The sequence below is a fragment of the Physeter macrocephalus genome, chromosome 16 (assembly GCF_002837175.3).
Source record: "Physeter macrocephalus isolate SW-GA chromosome 16, ASM283717v5, whole genome shotgun sequence".
Classification (NCBI taxonomy): domain Eukaryota; kingdom Metazoa; phylum Chordata; class Mammalia; order Artiodactyla; family Physeteridae; genus Physeter; species Physeter macrocephalus.
The window spans coordinates 74,301,863-74,321,060 of NC_041229.1; the positions used below are offsets into that span (position 1 = coordinate 74,301,863).

At 37.0% G+C, this 19,198-nt stretch overlaps 1 protein-coding gene across 5 annotated transcripts in view; it reads left to right on the forward strand.

Annotated features, from left to right (window-relative positions):
- Positions 1–19,198, forward strand: part of PRMT3 (protein arginine methyltransferase 3) — a 149,358-nt gene that overhangs the window by 123,037 nt on the left and 7,123 nt on the right. For all 5 annotated transcript variants that reach the window (XR_008619556.1, XR_008619555.1, XR_008619558.1 and 2 more), the window contains 2 exons: positions 5,561–5,611; positions 5,808–5,895. Coding sequence is in view for 1 of the 5 variants with exons in the window: in XM_007122975.4 (XP_007123037.1) it covers positions 5,561–5,611; positions 5,808–5,895 (139 nt within the window). In the remaining 4 variants the exon portion in view is untranslated. The remainder of the gene's footprint in view (positions 1–5,560; positions 5,612–5,807; positions 5,896–19,198) is intronic.

Consider the following 19,198-nt stretch of genomic DNA (forward strand, 5'->3'; position numbering starts at 1 on the left):
ACTTATTATCACAGAAGTTGTTCATATTTATGGGAAATGTAAATTATATATAAGCATAAAGAATATGAATATTCCAAATCTATCATCCACTTTCAATAGCTTGGTGAGATCTTTCCATATAGATAGATGTATATATTCACATTTGTGTAACATAGCATAAGTGCCCATAATAAATATTATTCTTTTCACCTAATAGTATATCACAACTATTTTTCCAAATAGGTAAATATTTGTCTACAGGATTACTTTTGATGGCCAAATGGTATTCTGTTATTTGTAGATTTTATGCTTTATTAACTGATCACCTGTTGTTGAAAATGTGGGCTAAAATTGACGTTTAAATCTTTGCAAGCATACTTAATTTTTGGAAGTTTTTAATTACTGGATCAATGAGTATGTACATTGTATGAAATCTTAGTTGTGTGCATGAAAACAGAAAAGTGCACAAATCATAAGTATAGTTTGGTAAAATTGCACAAAGTGATTACCCCGCCATATACCCAGCATTCAACTTAAGAAACAGAGTATTACCAGCAACCCAGGAGCCTATCACGTAACCCCTTCCGGTTTCTACCGGTATTGCAAGGATAACTACTATTCTGACTTGTAACACTAAATTAGTTTTGCTGTCTTTGAATTTCCTGTATATAAATTGAATCATATCGTGTGTACTATTTTGTGTCCGACTTCTTTTTAATACAACTGTTTTATCTTTTAATATGTATTAGTTAATTCCCCTAGAAAGGTTATTTCAGTTTACTTTCCCAGCATGAATGCTCCTTTCCCCACTAATTGTAGATATTATCATTTAAAAAATCCTTTCCTCAACATGATCAAGGAAAATTGTATCATGTTGTCTTAATTTACTTTTTTTTTTCTAAGTAGGTGAAACAGTTTCTTTAACATGTTTATTAATCATTTGATTTTTCTTTTGTAAATTTCCTGCTTTTCTTTTGTTAGTTTCTTTTGACGTATTGCTTTCTTATTAATTTGTAGTAGCTTAATGTACAAAGGACAGTGACCCTTTGTTACCTATATTGTAAATACTCTCAGATCTGTTATTCATCTTTTAATTTTGATACTACAATTTAAATTTTTCTTTATTAAGTTTCTGCCTTGCTTATGATACTTAAAAATAAACCTTCTTTATTTCCAGATTTTATAAACACTTGTATATACTGGTGGGATTTCATTCTTCCTCCCTCCTACCCCTCCACCCCCTACACTGATCTTTGTGCATACATGTGCATACATTGAAAACCCCACCAGATGATGTTATAATTTTTGCATTAAAAAATCATAGGTATCTTAAAGGAATTCAGAGGGTAAGCATAGTGTTTTATATTTGCCCAACTATTTATCGTTCTTCTCTCATTTTTGATGTTTTAGGTTTCCTTCCCGTATTATTGCCCATCAACCTGAAGAACTTCCTTTAAAATGTCTTCTAAAAAGCCTGTTGGCAATGGATTCTTCTCATATTCCTTCACTTGAAAATTCATTTATTCTGTCTTCATTCTTAAAGGATGTTTTTCCTGTATATAGAATTTTGAAAGGTTTTTTTGTTTTGTTTTTGTTTGTTTGTTTGTTTTGTTCCAATATCTTTTTCTTTTCCATCTGGACCTCCTATTACATGTATGTTAGCTCCACAGGTCCCTGAGGCTCTGGGCATTTTATTTCAATCTTTTCCCCTTGTTTTTTAAAATTAGATAATTTCTGTTGATCTAACTTCAGATTCACTGACCTTGTCCCCCTCTATCATCTCCATTCTGCAATTCAGCAATTCAGCCCAGGAAGTTTTTTGTTTCAGTTACTGTGTTTTTAATTTCTGAAATTGCCATTTGGTTCTCTTTTCATAGTTTCTATTTCTCTACTGAGAATTCCTATCTTTTGATCCATTTCAGTGTGTTTCTTTTACATCATTGCTATTAACTTATACCAGCATAGTTATTTGCTTTAAGTCTTTGTCTGATAGTACCAGCATCTGGGTCATCTCAGCATTGGCATCTGTTGATTGTCTTTTCTCTTGAGAGTTGGTTACATTTTCCTGGACTTTGTATGTTGAGTAATATTGGATTGTATCCTGGATATTGTGGACTCTTAGTTGGGTTATAATCATCTGGACAGTGTTAATGTTTGTTGTTAACAGGCAGTCAAAATATAAGTTCTGTCAGCAGTGTCTTGGCAGACAATGGTTCAAATCTCATTTCCATTCTCTGTAAGAGTTCGCTATACTGTTTTGGGTCTCTCCTGCACATACACAGTTTAGGGATTGGTCTGAGACTTTCAGTTTGACAGAATTATGTAGTATTTTGATTCTTTCTTGGTATTTAAAGTATAATGAACCTCAAGGTTAAATATTGAATTTGGAGAGGAGTTGAGGAAGATGGCGGAAGAGTAAGACGCAGAGATCACCTTCCTCCCCACAGATACATCAGAAATACATCTACACGTGGAACTGCTCCTATAGAACACCTACGGAACGCTGGCAGAAGACCTCAGACCTCCCAAAAGGCAAGAAACTCCCCCACGTACCTGGGTAGGGCAAAAGAAAAAAGAAAAAAACAGACAAAAGAATAGGGACGGGCCCCTGCACCCGTGGGAGGGAGCTGTGAAGGAGGAAAGATTTCCACACACTAGGAAGCCCCTTCGCGGGCGGAGACTGTGGGTGGCGGAGGGGGGAAGCTTCGGAGCCACGGAGGAGAGCGCAGCAACAGGGGTGCGCAGGGCAAAGCAGAGAGATTCCCGCACAGAGGAACGGTACCGATCAGCACTCAACCAGCCCGAGAGGCTTGTCTGCTCCCCCGCTGGGGCGGGCGGGGGCTGGGAGCTGAGGCTCTGGCTTCGGAGGTCGGATCCCAGGGAGAGGACTGCGGTTGGCTGCGTGAACACAGCCGGAAGGGAGCTAGTGCGCCGCGGCTAGCCGGGAGGGAGTCCGGGAAAAAGTCTGGAGCTGCCGAAGAGGCAAGAGACTTTTTCTTCCCTCTTTGTTTCCTGGTGCACGAGGAGAGGGGATTAAGAGTGCTGCTTAAAGGAGCTCCAGAGACGGGCGCGAGCCGCGGCCATCAGCGCGGACCCCAGAGACGGGCATGAGACGCTAAGGCTGCTGCTGCCACCACCAAGAAGCCTGTGTGCGAGCACAGGTCACTCTCCACACCTCCCCTCCCGGGAGCCTGTGCAGCCCGCCACTGCCAGGGTCCCGGGATCCAGGGACAACTGCCCGGGAGAACGTTCGGTGCGTCTCAGGCTGGTGCAACGTCACGCTGGCCTCTGCCGCCGCAGACTCGCCCCGCATCCGTACCCCTCCCTCACCTGAGTGGCCTGAGTGAGCCAGAGCCCCCCCAGTCAGCTACTCCTTTAACCCCGTCCTGTCTGAGCGGGAACAGACGCCCTCAGGCGACCTGCATGCAGAGGCGGGGCCAAATCCAAAGCTGAACCCCGGGAGCTGTGCGAACAAAGAAGAGAAAGGGAAATCTCTCCCAGCAGCCTCAGGAGCAGCGGATTAAATCTCCACAATCAATTTGATGTACCCTGCATCGGTGGAAAACCTGAATCGACAACGAATCATCCCAAATTGAGGAGGTGGACTTTGGGAGCAAGATAGATTATTTTTTCCCGTTTTCCTCTCTTTGTGAGTGTGTATGTGTATGCTTCTGTGTGAGATTTTGTCTGTAAAGCTTTGCTTTCACCATTTGTCGTAGGGTTCTGTCTGTCCTTTTTTTTTTTTTTTCCTAAAAAACTTTTTTTCTTAATAATTTTTTTTTATTTTAACAACTTTATTTTATTTTACTTTATTTTGTGAGTGTGTATGTGTATGCTTCTGTGTGAGATTTTGTCTGTAAAGCTTTGCTTTCACCATTTGTCGTAGGGTTCTGTCTGTCCTTTTTTTTTTTTTTTTTTACTTAAAAATTTTTTTTCTTAATATTTTTTATTTTAATAACTTTATTTTATTTTATCTTTATTTTATTTTATCCTCTTTCTTTCGTTCTTTCTACTTTTTCTCCCTTTTATTCTGAGCCGTGTGGATGAAAAAGGCGCTTGGTGCTCCAACCAGGCGTCAGGGCTTTGCCACTGAGGTGGGAGAGCCAAGTTCAGGACACTGGTCCACAAGAGACCTCCCAGCTCCACGTAATATCAAACGGCGAAAATCTCCCAGAGATCTCCATCTCAACACCAACACCCAGCTTCACTCAACAACCAGCAAGCTACAGTGCTGGACACCCTATGCCAAATAACTAGCAAGACAGGAACACAACCCCACCCATCAGCAGAGAGACTTCCTAAAATCATAGTAAGGCCACAGACACCCCAAAAAAAACACACAGCAGATGAAGGAGCAAGGTAAAAACCCACCAGACCTAACAAATGAAGAGGAAATAGGCAGTCTACCTGAAAAAGAATTCAGAATAATGATAGTAAAGATGATCCAAAATCTTGGAAATAGAATAGAGAAAATGCAAGAAACATTTAACAAGGACCTAGAAGAACTAAAGAAGAAACAAGCAACGATGAACAACACAATAAATACTGAATTTGGTTTGGGCCCAATCCACATTAACCCTACGGATCAATAAAACTCCACATTCTTAATAAAAGCAGGAAAGTATAGTAATTAGCTTTATAGTGATTTTTCAGTAATCAGTTGCCAGTTTTTAAGGCTTTATAAGCTTTGTTTAATGCCAGTTTTAAAACAGATTAAGTCAAGCCTGTCCTACTAGTGAAAAAAAGGAATGGCATCATTTAAATTTTAAACAAAAATAAGTGAAAATTATTTATTTGTTTGAACGTGTTAATTTTTTCTAGAGGCCTTTTTGGAAACTGTTACAGTAAACCTGAGAGTTATGTTGGAGTTTCTTCTTTGGGTATTTGCCTACACACACGTTTAATTTGAATAGTCTTGTTTTTATTTTCGGGAAAAAAATATGTAATATTTTAAAATTTCATTTATCTCATCACAAAAATAATCATAGTACTTTGCTTTAAAATTGGATGAACAAGATCAGAAGAAATTAAATGAGCTGGCTTCATATAAAAGAGTATGTTTTAGTTATTTATTGCTGTGTTAGCAAACCACTCCAAAACTTAGCACCTTGAAGTCAAAAATCATGTAGGTTTACTTGTCTGTGTTTCTGCAGTCTGGACTGGACTTACATACTAGTTCTGCTCCTAGGGTTTTTCATGCTGCTTCAGTTGTGTGGAGGCTTGACTCACATGGCAGCATCTCAGTGGAAGAGTCTGGATGGGCGAGGGGCTGCATGAGCCTCTCTCCATGTAGATTCTCACCTTTCAGTGGTCCACCACGGTCATTTTTCTAATTTAACACATACTGAGTATTGGATTAGCCTTGTTGCCCTTATTATTATGTTGTTTCTGTGGGGAAAAGCAAAGTTATATTACTTTATTTTTGCTAATATCATGTTTTCCAGGAAAAATAGTGACCTGCCATAAGTTTAAGAGTGTCTGATATTGGAAATGGTTTCTTATTTGCCATGGCTTAAGACTGTATAATCATTTGTTATGTAATTAGTTTAATAATTATTTATATTCCTTTGTTTTTAAACAGGCATTTGCTGGCTACTTCGATATATATTTTGAGAAGAATTGCCGCAACAAGGTAAGTATCACGAGTTGTCTCACAAGAATTAATTATGTGAAATCCATTGTATTTTATTTTTGTGCCCCAAGGTGTTTGATCATAAGCATTTTTCTGTTGTAAGCAGTTGAAGCTTGTATTTGATGTAGTAGATTAATGTACCATGATATTAAAAATCTTGTACTTCATCAGGTACTTTTGAACTCTACCAATGCAGGTTGTGTTCTCTACGGGCCCCCAGAGTACCAAAACACACTGGAAACAAACAGTATTCCTATTGGAAAAGCCATTTTCAGTTAAAGCAGGTAAGAAAGAAAGAGGGGGAAAATGTCTTATCCATTCTGAAGTAAACAATATTCAGTCATTCTACAATGGGCACTTTTAGAAAAAAGTGGGCACTTTTTCTATGCCCACTGTATTTGAAGCAATATGACATACTAAGATAAGTTGTTCTTAGAGCTTACCGTGTACATAAATTTTAGGTGGCATATCGTTTCATTAAAGAAGTAAGTTAAAGAAAACTTTTATTTAAATTTAATTTCTTCCAGTTAAAATATATGTGACATTATGTAGCTCATATTTTGAGTACCACAAAATCAGAAAATTTTTCTTCAAGCAATAGCTAATACGTATTAATTAGCAAATATAAATAAAAGAAAATGTTCTCATTTCCCACGTGACTAAAGAGAAATATCACCAGTAGAAGTAAAGTGTAAATTAAAGAGAATGTCATTCAGTAGTTATTATATTCAAAATATATTTTTATTTGTGTAGAATGCTCTCCACTGTGTCCACCTCCTCAAATCTTATATGGTGTTTGAAGACTGATCCAATTCTACATTCATCTCATTGATTGTTCACTTACACAAGCACCTATAGTTCTTACATACCTACACATTTAATTCCAAAAGTTAGAATTTGATTATGGAATTTTTTTTAACTGCTTATTACATATAAGTCTTCTTGTCCCATCTTCACTGAAAGCCTTCTGACTGTAGGAAAACTGAATGTACAACAGACTTCATTGTAAAGATATTCAACATCAAATTATTTGTGTGTCTCTCAAAAGCAACACTGAGCAAAAACTTGAGAATGATTCCTACAATATATGATTTATGTGAAGTTTAAAAACATGTAAAACAGCTGTATGTACACACACACACACACACACACACACATAGTAAAAGTGAGAAGCAACACTTAAGAATGGTAACCACTGAATTCATGGTAGTGTGGTTCCCTTTAGGGAAGGATGGAAGTACGATCAGGGAAGGCTACAAAGGGGATTTAATGCCATGTATCTGAACTATTTCTTTTAAGAACTGAAGGAACTGTGGCAGAATGTTAAGATTTGACAAAGCTGAGTAGAGTTCATTAAATCATTCTCTTTGTGTTTAAAATATTTCATAAAATTCTAATGTGGTTTTGATTTCACTGTTGAGGCATAGAGGAATTTAGTAGATGCAAATAAACACCGTTAGAGTAAAGCAGCACCTTGTAATTTTTTTCACTTTGAGGTTGCAGTGCTATGGAAATAAAACCTTGATGGCGTCATTTTCTCGTTCTCTAGAAAGCTTGAGCACAGCAAAACTGAAATGAAGCCAACACATCCTCATTTCTGTTTCTTTGTTTTGTTTTTTGTTTAGCTCTGGTATTTGGATTGATTTTGGGAAAATTGAAAATACTGCTTTTTTTCCTCATTGTAACCATTTTGTTGTCTTAATGCTAAAATTCTAAAGGCAATAATAATTCTTTCATGTTTTAATCTTGAGGAGGATTTAAGATAGCATTTGAATTTTCTCCTACCTAATTACAACAAAGTATTATTTGATGCCTAGTGAAATTTTGAAATCCTAAATATTCTTTACCCAGTAATCCTTAGAGTAATTGATTCAGCTTTTTCAGAATACTGTGAGGAAGGTATATGATTCTAATGTTGCCCTCTGGCACCATCTACATTCTCTATTTCTTTCATTGCCATTGTGTGTACTCATATTTAAATGGTAAGGCCAATAGGCTCCCCTAAAATAGCGCAACCTGCGGGGAGTCTGAAAGGGAAATTTCAAAGTAAGGAAATTGTGGTCATTCTCAGTTACAATAATTTTTTTTTTAACCCTGCTATAGTAAGCCTTTGGTGGTAGTACTGATGAACAGAAGCCAGAAGCTCTGGGGCAGAGTATTGGGGTACACACTAGTCAGAAAAAGAGCTCTGGAGATGTCCGTAAGATACACCCTTGAGTTTTAGATGAGTGCTAAGATGTGTGTATGTGGGATGAAATGCCTGAGGTCAGGCAAAGCAGTTGGAGTAGTTGTGAACGAGATATTTCCCAGCATTTACACACGGCTGTGGGGTATTCAAATTTCAACAAGCTAGAGTGGGGCGTCTTTCTGGACTCTATATTCAGTGGAGATTCCAGAAGGACCATAGTAGCGGGAATAAACTATCCCTTGAGTAAAGGCAACTCTGGATGCTCCTTAACAAAGCTTAAAAACAAGTCTTAAGAGGAAAAACTGAACTGCATGTAACCTTAATAGCAACAAAGGAGAACAATAATATCAGATGTTCAACGACATAAAATTCAAAATGGCCAGCATTCAATCAGACATTGAATGCAGGAAAATACCAGTCAGTAGAAACAAACACAGAAATGATAGAATTAGCACGCAAGCATGTTGAAACATATTATAACTACTTTTATATGAACATAGGAAAATATGAGAAGATATTTACAATCCAAATAGGGCTTCTAGAGATGGAAATTACAACATCTGAAGTGAAAATGTCATTTGATGGAGTTAACGGCAGGAAAGATCAGAGAACCTAAAGATACAGCAATAAAATGTATCCAAAAAGAAGCACAGAGAGGGGGAAAAAAGATTTTTTTAAAAAATTAATGGGGCTTCCCTGGTGGTGCAGTGGTTGAGAATCCGCCTGCCGATGCAGGGGACACGGGTTCGTGCCCCTGTCTGGGAAGATCCCACATGCCGCGGAGCGGCTGGGCCGGTGAGCCATGGCCGCTGAGCCTGTGCGTCCGGAGCCTGTGCTCCGCAACGGGAGAGGCCACAGCAGTGAGAGGCCCGCGTACCGCAAAAAAAAAAAAAAAAAAAGAAGAAATTAATTAGAAAATGGAAGTATATTGTAAAGTCCTTACACTTAGATGAAGCAATCCAATGGTGAACTGATGAATTAAGTATGTACATTGTAAACCCCAGAGCAACAGCTAAAAATTTTTAAATTAAACCACAAAATATAGCTAATAAGCTAGTAGTGGAGATAAAATAGAATCCTGAAAAGACTATTCAATTCAAGAGAAGATAGGAACATAAACAGATGGACAAATAGAAAACAAAAGGTATGATGGTAGACTTAAATTCAAACATATTGATAATTATATTAAATATGAATGGTCTGTACATCCAGACGATGGAATTTCATTCAGTGCTAAAAAGAAATGAGTTATGAGCCCGTGAAAAGACATGGAGGAATCTTAAACACATATTACTAAGTGAAAGAAGCCAATCTGAAAAGGCTATATACACTGTGTGATGTGTGATAATGACATTCTAGAAAAAGCAAAACTATGGAGGTAATAAAAAGATCAGTGGTGGCCAGGGGCAGGGGATACAAATAAGCAGAACACAGAGGGTTTTAGGGCAGTGAAGATACTCTTTATGATATTATAATATGGATATATGTCATTTACATGTGTCCAAACTCATAGAATATGTAACACCAAGAGTGAACCCTAAGGTAAACTACAGAATTTTGGTGATTATGATATATCATCAATGTGGGTGCATCCTTGGTTTAAAAAAAAAAAAAGGTACCATTACAATGAGTGATGTTGATAGTCGGGGAGGCCGTGCATGTGTGGGGGCTGGGGGATATGGGAAGTCTCTGTACCTTCCTCTCAGTTTTATTGTAAACATAAACCTGCTTTAAAAAGTTAAGTCTTGGGCTTCCCTGGTGGCGCAGTGGTTGCGCGTCCGCCTGCCGATGCAGGGGAACCGGGTTCGCGCCCCGGTCTGGGAGGATCCCACATGCCGCGGAGCGGCTGGGCCCGTGAGCCATGGCCGCTGGGCCTGCGCGTCCGGAGCCTGTGCTCCGCAACGGGAGAGGCCGCAGCAGAGGGAGGCCCGCATACCACAAAAAAAAAAAAAAAGTTAAGTCTTTTAAAAAAATGTTAATAGTCTAAACATGCCAATTAAAAGGCAGAAATAAACAGAATAAAAGCAAGAACTAACTAAATGCTGTTTACGGGAAACACACTTTAATATAAAGACAGTAATTCCGGTTCCCAGTGACGTACGTGCGTTCATCCCATCTGTCTCACTGAATGCAGCTTTAAAACCAGAATGCATGGAACAGCTCTTTGAGATCTCTGAAAAGTACATAATAGCAGGTAAATTGGAGAAGATGACCAGAATTCGAAGTACCACTGAACTGGTGGTAAATTTGTGATTAGTTTTCCTTCAGTATCCCCTAGCCTGGACTCCATACAGCCTGAAACTCAGAAGAGGGCCTCAGCACAGACAGGAAGAGCTCCCAAAGGAGCCCTCTGATTCTAGCTTGAGGAGTGGGGAAAGGGTCTCCTAATGCTTAGAGAGAGTGGGGGGAAATCCCCATTTTTCTTTTCTATGCTTCTTCTCTGTTCTCCCATATCGCAGCCCCCAAGTAATCCTACGGTGGTGGCAGCAGTAACAGTGGCAGCAGTGGGGACCTGCAGACCCATAGGTAAATGAGTGGGTGTGGCTGTGTTCCAATTAAATTTTATTTACAAAATCAGCAGCCAGACTCAAAAGCCTTCCATAAAACAAATCTCCAGGCACAGATTGCTTCATTGCAAATTCTCCCAACGACTTAAAGGGAGAAATAACACCAGTTCTACATAGTCTCTTCCAGAAATTAGAAGAGAGCTAATTTTATGAGGGCAGTATTATGTTGATACCAAAAATTAGACAAAGGTAGTACAAGAAAATTAAACTGCAGACCAGTGTCACTCATGAATATAGATGTAGAAATCCTCAACAAAATAGTAGCAAATTGAATCCAGCATACATGTATAAGAAGAAAACACACCATGACCAAGTGGGTTTTATTCCAGGAATGCAAGGCTAATTCAATATTTTAAAATCTTGTAATGCAGTCCACCATGCTAACAGTCTAAAGAAGAAAAGCCACATGATCATATCAGTGGATGCAGAAAAACATTTGACAAAATTCAATATTCATTCATGACAAGTACAGCAAACTAGAAATAAAAGAGAACTTCCTAAACCTGACACAAGGCATCCATACAGCCTGTAGCTAGCATCATACTGAATAGAGAAGGACTAAATGCTTTCTCCCTAAGTTTGAGATAAGGCAAGGATGTCCAGTCTCACCACTCCTACACTCTTATATTGGAAGTCTTAGCCAGTGCAATAAGAAATGAAAAAGAATTAAAAGCCATTGGAAAGGAAGAAATAAAGCTGTTGTTATTTATAGATAATGTGTACATAGAAAATTCTAAGAAATCTACCAAAAAAAAGCTACAGAACTAGTAAGTGAATTTAGCAAGGTTGAAATTGACAGGCTGATTCTAAAATTTATACGCAAATGCAAAAGACCTAGAGTAAGCAAACAATTTTAAGAACCATATTGGAATTCTTATACTATGTGAGTCCTAAACTTACTTAAAAATTACATTAACCCAGGCAGTATATTATTGGCATATAAAAAGTAGATATATAGATTAATGTAACAATAGGAAATCCAGAGTCTCAGTTTTGTATAGTCAATGAAATTTTTCCAAAGGGCCAATGTAAATTCAATGGGAAAAGGATAGTCTTTTCAAAAAATGGTGTTAGAATGACTGAATATTCATAAAGGAAAATAATGAATCTCAGTTCTTATCTGACACCAAATATATAAAAACCAACTTTAAATGGATGATAGACCTAAATATAAAAGCTTGAAACTGTAAAACTTCTAGACAATAACATAAGAGAGAATCTTGAGACTTGAAGTAGGCAAAAGTTTATGAGAGTGAGATACTACTAAAACTCATTGAACTGTACATTTTACATGTTACAGTTTTATTGTATATAAATTACACCTTAATAAAGTTAATTTTTATAAAACCCACACTGGACCGTCAGGATAAAATCCAGATTCTTTACCTTGGCCCTTTATAGTCTGACCATTTTTCATCATTTCCAACCCCACCCTGTCACAACTCCACATAAGCCCATCATATGCTCCAGCTCTACTGCTCATTTTTTAGCTAACTTTCCTGTCTTTTCTTCCTTGCTTTTATCTAAGATATTCTTCTACCTAGGAAACTGTTTTTACCTCTTTCACTTGATGAATTCCACTTTTCCCTTTATGACCCAGATTATTTCTGTAAATCTTTCCTCATTGTCCTTAGAAGGTTAACTGTTCTTTGTTCTCCCAGATCAATTCATGCATACATCTGTGTTAGAACATACCAGTGTGCTGTGGTAAAGGGTTCTAATAGAAGATGAGTTGTTTGCCTCTCACTTCTTTTACTTTTTAAAATTAATTTATTTATTTTATATTTATTTTTGGCTGTGTTGGGTCTACGTTTCTGTGCAAGGGCTTTCTCCATTTGCGGCGAGCGAGGGCCACTCTTCATCGCGGTGCACGGGCCTCTCGCTGTCGCGGCCTCTCCCGTTGTGGAGCACAGGCTCCAGACGCGCAGGCTCAGCAGTTGCGGCTCACGGGCCTAGTTGCTCCGCAGCATGTGGGATCTTCCCAGACCGGGGCACAAACCCATGTCCCCTGCATTGGCAGGTGGATTCTTAAACCACTGCGCCACCAGGGAAGCCCTCTCACTTCTTTTTTATCTGATGTAGTATTTGGCATATTAGAAATATCCTGCTGAACGAATGAATAAGTACAGTAATACACGTTGTCATTGAAATTAATTTCCTCTCATCTCTGTGGGTGACACATGCCAAGGGCATTTATCTAGCTGCTGTATTTGGTTGCCCCATTTTGTCAGCTCTGATGTTCTCAGAAGTTTCGGCATGGCTGAAGAGAGTTCTCTGTTGTTGAGTTAAAAAGTAGTTTTCGACTCTGTATAGCATGTAAATTTTTTAGAAAAAATTAAATAAAGCCAGGAGTCTAATCAGGACAATTTGCTGTGTATGTACCACTTATTTTACTGTCCAGAAAGTAATATGACAAGGTTTTTTTAACAAATAAAATATTGTATGCATAGCTGTACAGTTATTCTGCCGTGAGAGTGTGTGTGTGTGTTAATATCTTCAGTAATGATAAATCTTTTTTTGGGAATGGTAAATCTACCGTTGGGGGTAGACTGGATTTTTGGAAAGCAAGAAAAGACAGTGTGAATAGGGAATTTCTCAGACTAAGAATTTTACATTTGGCCAAAAGCACAAAGGAACTATAAAATGATGAGCCTAGTTCATTTTTGCTTCGTTTTGGGTTTTTGTTGTTATTGTTGTTGTTATTTTCACAACCTAGTTCTAACAATAGTTCCAAAAGAAGTACTCTACAACATTTGAGAACTTCCTGAATTGTGGGAGTTAAGAGACCAGCCTTCCAGGATGAATACTTTTAAAGGATTTAAAGAACACTTACTTTAAATTCAGGGTTTTTTTTGTTTGCTTTCCTTTAAAAATAATGTACAATTTTATTGTAAAAACTTATGTGGCAGTATTTATTTTAAAAATTCAGATCTTTTTCTTGTGATTTGGCTTTGAAAAATATTAAAATCAGGCTGTTTAGTTCTCTTTCTCTGTATATTATTAGTAAGGTCTTACATGCATCCATTTCTTTTTTTTTACTTTTTAACTCTAAGCTTTAATAGTGATAATAATGATTTTTTATTTATCCCCCTTGTGAGGAAATGAAATTTTATTGCTCTGGAAGAAACTTAATTTTAAAAAACGACTAGGACAGAATTGAAATGAAATCAATTTTGTTCTTGATTGAACTGCACCGCTGCTTTGTGGTATACTAATAGCCATCTGCCGATGATAAAAACAAAGTGATATAGCTCAGTTCCATAGAGAGTGTCCTTTTCAGCTCTCACCACAGTATACACACTTAACAGCATCAGTCATTTTATATCTGTTTGACACTGATTAATTACTGTGATCTATTCTGGTATTATAGCCACTGCCTTGGCACTTTAGTCAAGCTTGAACAATTGAAGTGAGTGCAGCAGTGTGAACTATGTATTTATTACTGTGACCCTTCATGCTATTTAATTAACTTAAATAAGTGCTGTTTGCACCCCCATTTTGAAATTAAGGTTATTACAGAAATAGTTATTTTACTGGTGTTTCATTTTAAAACATGAAAATTACAGCATCAGCTTATAAGACAATGTTATAACTTTTTTTTTTTTTTTTTGGGGTATGCGGGCCTCCCTCTGTTGCGGCCTCTCCCGTTGCGGAGCACAGGCTCCGGACGCGCAGGCTCAGCGGCCATGGCTCACGGGCCCAGCCGCTCTGCGGCATGTGGGATCCTCCCAGACCGGGGCGCGAACCCGGTTTCCCTGCATCGGCAGGCGGACGCGCAACCACTGCGCCACCAGGGAAGCCTAACTTTTTTTAAAAAATAAATTTATTTATTTATTTTTGGCTGCGTTGGGTCTTCGTTGCTGTGCGCGGGCTTTCTCTAGTTGCGGCGAGCAGGGGCTACTCTTTATTGGGGTGCACGGGCTTCTCATTGTGGTGACTTCTCTTGTTGCGAAGCACGGACTCTAGGCACGTGGGCTTCAGTAGTTGTGGCTCGTGGGCTCTAGAGCACAGGCTCAGTAGTTGCGGCACACGGGCTTAGTTGCTCCGCGGCATGTGGGATCTTCCTGGACCAGGGATCAAACCTGTGTCCCCTGCATTGGCAGGCGGATTCCCAGCCACTGCACCACCAGGGAAGTCCCTTAATGTTACAACTTTTTAATTATTCAGATATTTTAATTTAATATTGGTGCTTAAAATTTTTTCTTTTGTGAAAATTTAACAAAATTATCCACTGCCAGTTCATCTTGAGTTGGGCTATATTTCAAATTAAGGGGTACATAGACCACTTAAATATATTCTTTAAACTTGAAATGCAGAATTAGATAACCTGCTTTATAGGCACCAGGGAACATTTCCATTTTGACCCTACACTAAGGATTGAATAGGACAGTTACAAACTAGCCAACTTAACATTTTTTTTAAACGTGTCTAAAGCAACTTAAAGAGCAGCAACCATTAGGGCACATGCACTAAAAAGAAATATTTGCAACAAAACCTCATATACATCAACAAGAAAATCATTAAAGGTAAATGCTCAGAGGATTTCTTTTTAGATGGTGGTTAAACATTTGAAATATTAATAATACCCATCACTACTGATAATCACTGAATTGCAAATCAAAGCAGATTCTGGTTGTTGTTTATCTAAATAACAAAGATGTTTTTATCATTTTCTTTCATTCTTTTTCTGTTGTTGCTTGGTTTCTAATAACGCCCAATATTGATGAAGATGGCAGGAATGTAAAACTGGAACACACTTTATGCCTTTTTTAAAAAAGTATTCCACTTCTCATAATCCATCCTAAGGAATCGAGTGAAAATTTACTTTTTAAAAAAATCTTTGCTATTCTAAGGAGTGAAATAACATTGTTGTTATTTGCTTTTCTTTAAAGTATCTTGCTTTATAGAATTTTTTCATTTTTGTATAAACAAATCTTCAACCTTTTCCTTTTGGTTTCTGACTTTGGTTCCATACTAAAAAATTTTGTATTACTATATTTACACATTTCTCTTGACTCCTTTCCTCAGTGAGTTAAAATGCCCCGCTTACCATGTACTGAATCTCCATAATGGATCTTTTGGTTTCTCTACTATATTCTATTTATCTATGAATTTATTCCTAAGCCACCACATTTTAAAAACAGCTTTATTTTATATCTACATACAGTAAAAATTCACACATTTTAGGGCTTCCCTGGTGGCGCAGTGGTTAAGAATCCTCCTGACAATGCAGGGGGCACGGGTTCGAGCCCTGGTCCAGGAAGATCCCACATGCCACGGAGCAACTAAGCCCGTGCGCCCCAACTACTGAACCTGCGCTCTAGAGCCCGTGAGCCACAACTACTGAAGCCCGCGTGCCTAGAGCCCGTGCTCTGCAACAAGAGAAGCCACCTCAATGAGAAGCCCATGCACCGCAATGAAGAGTAGCCCCCTCTCACCGCAACTAAAGAAAGCCCATGTGGCAACGAAGACCCAACGCAGCGACCCCCCAAAAAATGTCCTCCTTCTAGAACTTGCAATCTCTTACGAAAAAAAAAATTCACACATTTTAATTGTACAGTTTAATGAATTTTGACAAATGTATACCCCACCCTAGTTAAGACATAGAATATTTATATCACTCTAAAAAGTTTCCTTGTTGATCCCCTCTGCAGGCAGTCATCCCCACTAGAGTTGGTCATCCCCAGCTTCAATTTCCAGACCAGGAGAACCACTGATCTGCTCTCTATCACTGTGTGTTAGTATTACTAATAGTTAAGGCATTAGTATTCTTTTAGAATTTTATATCAAAGTTACTATAGAGAATATACTCCAGTTTCTTTGCTTTTAGCATATTTTAAAAATTCATCTGTGTATCAGTTTGTTCCTTTTTATTGCCAAGTAGTATTCCTTTTTATGGACTTACTGTAATTTACATATGCATCCACTTGCTGATAGACTTTTGGATTGTTTTCAGTTAGGCGCCATTATGGATAAAATGGCTATGGACATTCATGTAAAAGTTTTTGTGTGGGCATATGTTTTCATTTCTCCTGGGCAGATACCTAGGAGTGAGATTATTGGGTCTTATGGTAAATACATATTTAACTTTAAAAGAAACTGGCATACTTTTTCACAGTGACTGTGCTTATTCAACATTCCTACCACTGTTGAGGGTTCATTTGCTCCACATCTTTGTCAGCACTTATATAAAAGGGCAGTCATTTTAATTTAAGTCATTCTGTTACATGTATATGTAGTGACAGCTGTGTTTTTAATTTGCGTTTGCCTTATGACTAATAATGTTGAGCATCTTATATGTTTATTGGTCATTTGTACATCTTTTTTTGGTGAGGTTTCTTTTAAAATGTTTTCCTCAATTTTTGATTGGGTTGTCATCTTATTGAGTTGTAAGGATCTTTATATATATGCATACAAGTTCTTTGTCAGATGTATGTGGTGCTAATATTTTTATTCCAATTCCTAGTTTGTCTTTTCATTTTCTTAAGGTCTTTTGAAGTCTGTGCTTTTGTGTCCTAATTAAGAAATCTTTGCTATCTTAACATCAAAGTTTTTCCTGTATGGTTCCTCTAAAAATTTTATAATTTTGTCAGTACATCTAGGCCTATAATCTATTTCATGTTGATTTTAAGAATAATAGTTCGTCTTTTTCCAAATGTGTATTAGGTTGTCTCATCATCATTTCTTGAAAAGACTATGCTTTTCTCATTTAATTATCCTGGCTCTTTTGTCAAAAATTAATTGACCATATATGCGTGTCTATTTCTGAGCTTTATTTGTTCCATTAATCTGTGTCTTTTCTTATGCCAGTAAAACACCGTCTTTGTAAGATGATATAAGTCCTACTTTATTCTTTTTCAAAATTATTTTCACTATTCTAGATCCCTTAAATTCCATATAAATTTTAAAATCAACTTATTAATTTCTGGCAAAAAAAAAATCCTACTAGGATTTTGATAGGGATTGTGTTGAATCCATAGATTGCTCTGGGGAGAACTGACATCTTAACAGTACTGAGTCTCATCCACAAGCAAAATGTATCTCCCCATTTACTTAGATCATCTTTAGCAGTGTTTCATAGTTTGATGTAACTAAATGTTACATATATGTCGTTATATTTATCTCAAGTATTCCATGCTTTTTCAATGCTATTGTAAATGCTATTGTGGTTTTTTATTACAATTTCTAATTCTTCATTGCTCACATGTAAAAATGCAATTAATTTTTTGTATTGATCTTATATCCTGAGATTGCTAATCCTTCTTTCAGTTCTAGTAGCTTTTTTTTTTTTGAATATTGCTTAAGGATTTTCTGTTTGTTAAGACCATATGGTCTGCAAATAAAGACTGTTTTACTTTTTTTCCCCCAGTCTGTATATTTTTTTCTTCCCCCACATCTTAATGCTTGACTAGGACATCCAAGAGAATACTAATTAGAGGTGGTCAGAATGAGCATCCTTACCTCCGTCCCAATCTTAGGAAGAAAGCATTCAGTCTTTCACCATTAATAATGATGTTATCTATAGTTTCTCATAGATTTTCTTTATCGGGTTGAAGAAGATTCCTTCTATTCCTAGCTTGCTGAAAGTTGTTAGAAATTAACTTTGTCACATTTTACTCCAATAAAAAAAAGAAATTAATTTTGTCAGATGCTTTTTCTACATTTGCGTTGAGACAATCATGATTTTTTCTCTTTTGTTCAGAGGATTTTTTTTTTATTTCTTATGCAGCAGGTTCTTATTAGTTATCTATTTTATACATATCAGTGTATGTTCAAAGGATTTTTGAATCTTTTTTCATAAGGGATATTTTACCTGTAGTTTTCTTCTAATAAATTTATCTTCTTTTACACTAATATGTATAAAATGGATAACTAATAAGAACCTGCTGTATAAAAAAATAAATAAAATTCTAAAATTCAAAACAAAAAAAGTTATTTTAGTATCAGGATAATGCTGCCCTCAAAAGATGAGTTATGCAGTATTCCCTCCTCTATTTTTTGTACATTTGGTATTACTTTTCCTTAAATATTTGATAGAATTCCCCAACGAAGACCTTTGGGTCTGTCTTCTTTGTTTTCTAACATAAGCATTTCAAGTTATCAGTTTTTCCTCTAGGCACTGTTTCAGCTATCGGCCACTTGTTTTTATATGTTGTGTTTCATAATCATTCAAATCGAAATGCTAATTTTCTTTTTGATTTTTATTTTGATTTATGGAATATTTAGAAGTTATTTAATTTCTAAATATTTTGGGATTTTTCAAGTATCTTTCTGTTACTGATTTTTAATTTCATTCAGTTTTGGTCAGAGAACATATTCTATATGATGTCTATATGTTTAAATGTATTAAGATTTGTTTTATGAACCAGTATATGATCCATCTTGGTTCTATAGATGTCAGCCAGGTCAGCTTGGTTAATAATGTTCAAGTCTTCCATATTCTTTCTGATTTGCTGTCTAGTTGTTATTATTATCAACAAAGGAGAGGCGAACTTTGCAATGATGATTGTGGATATGTCTGTTTCTTCTTATGGTTCTGTCAGGTTTGCGTCATGCATTTTGAAGTTCTGTAATTATATGCACACAAAAGTTCATGATGTCTCATTTATGAATTGAACAACTTATCAATTCGAAATGTCTTTGTTTATCTCTGGTTATTTTTTTTTCCTTTAGTCAACTTTGTGTGAAAGTAATATAGCCATTCCAGCCTCTTTTTTTTTTTTTTTAACATCTTTATTGGAGTATAACTGTTTTACAATAGTGTGTTAGTTTCTCCTTTACAACAAAGTGAATCAGTTATACATATACATATGTTCCCATATCTCCTCCCTC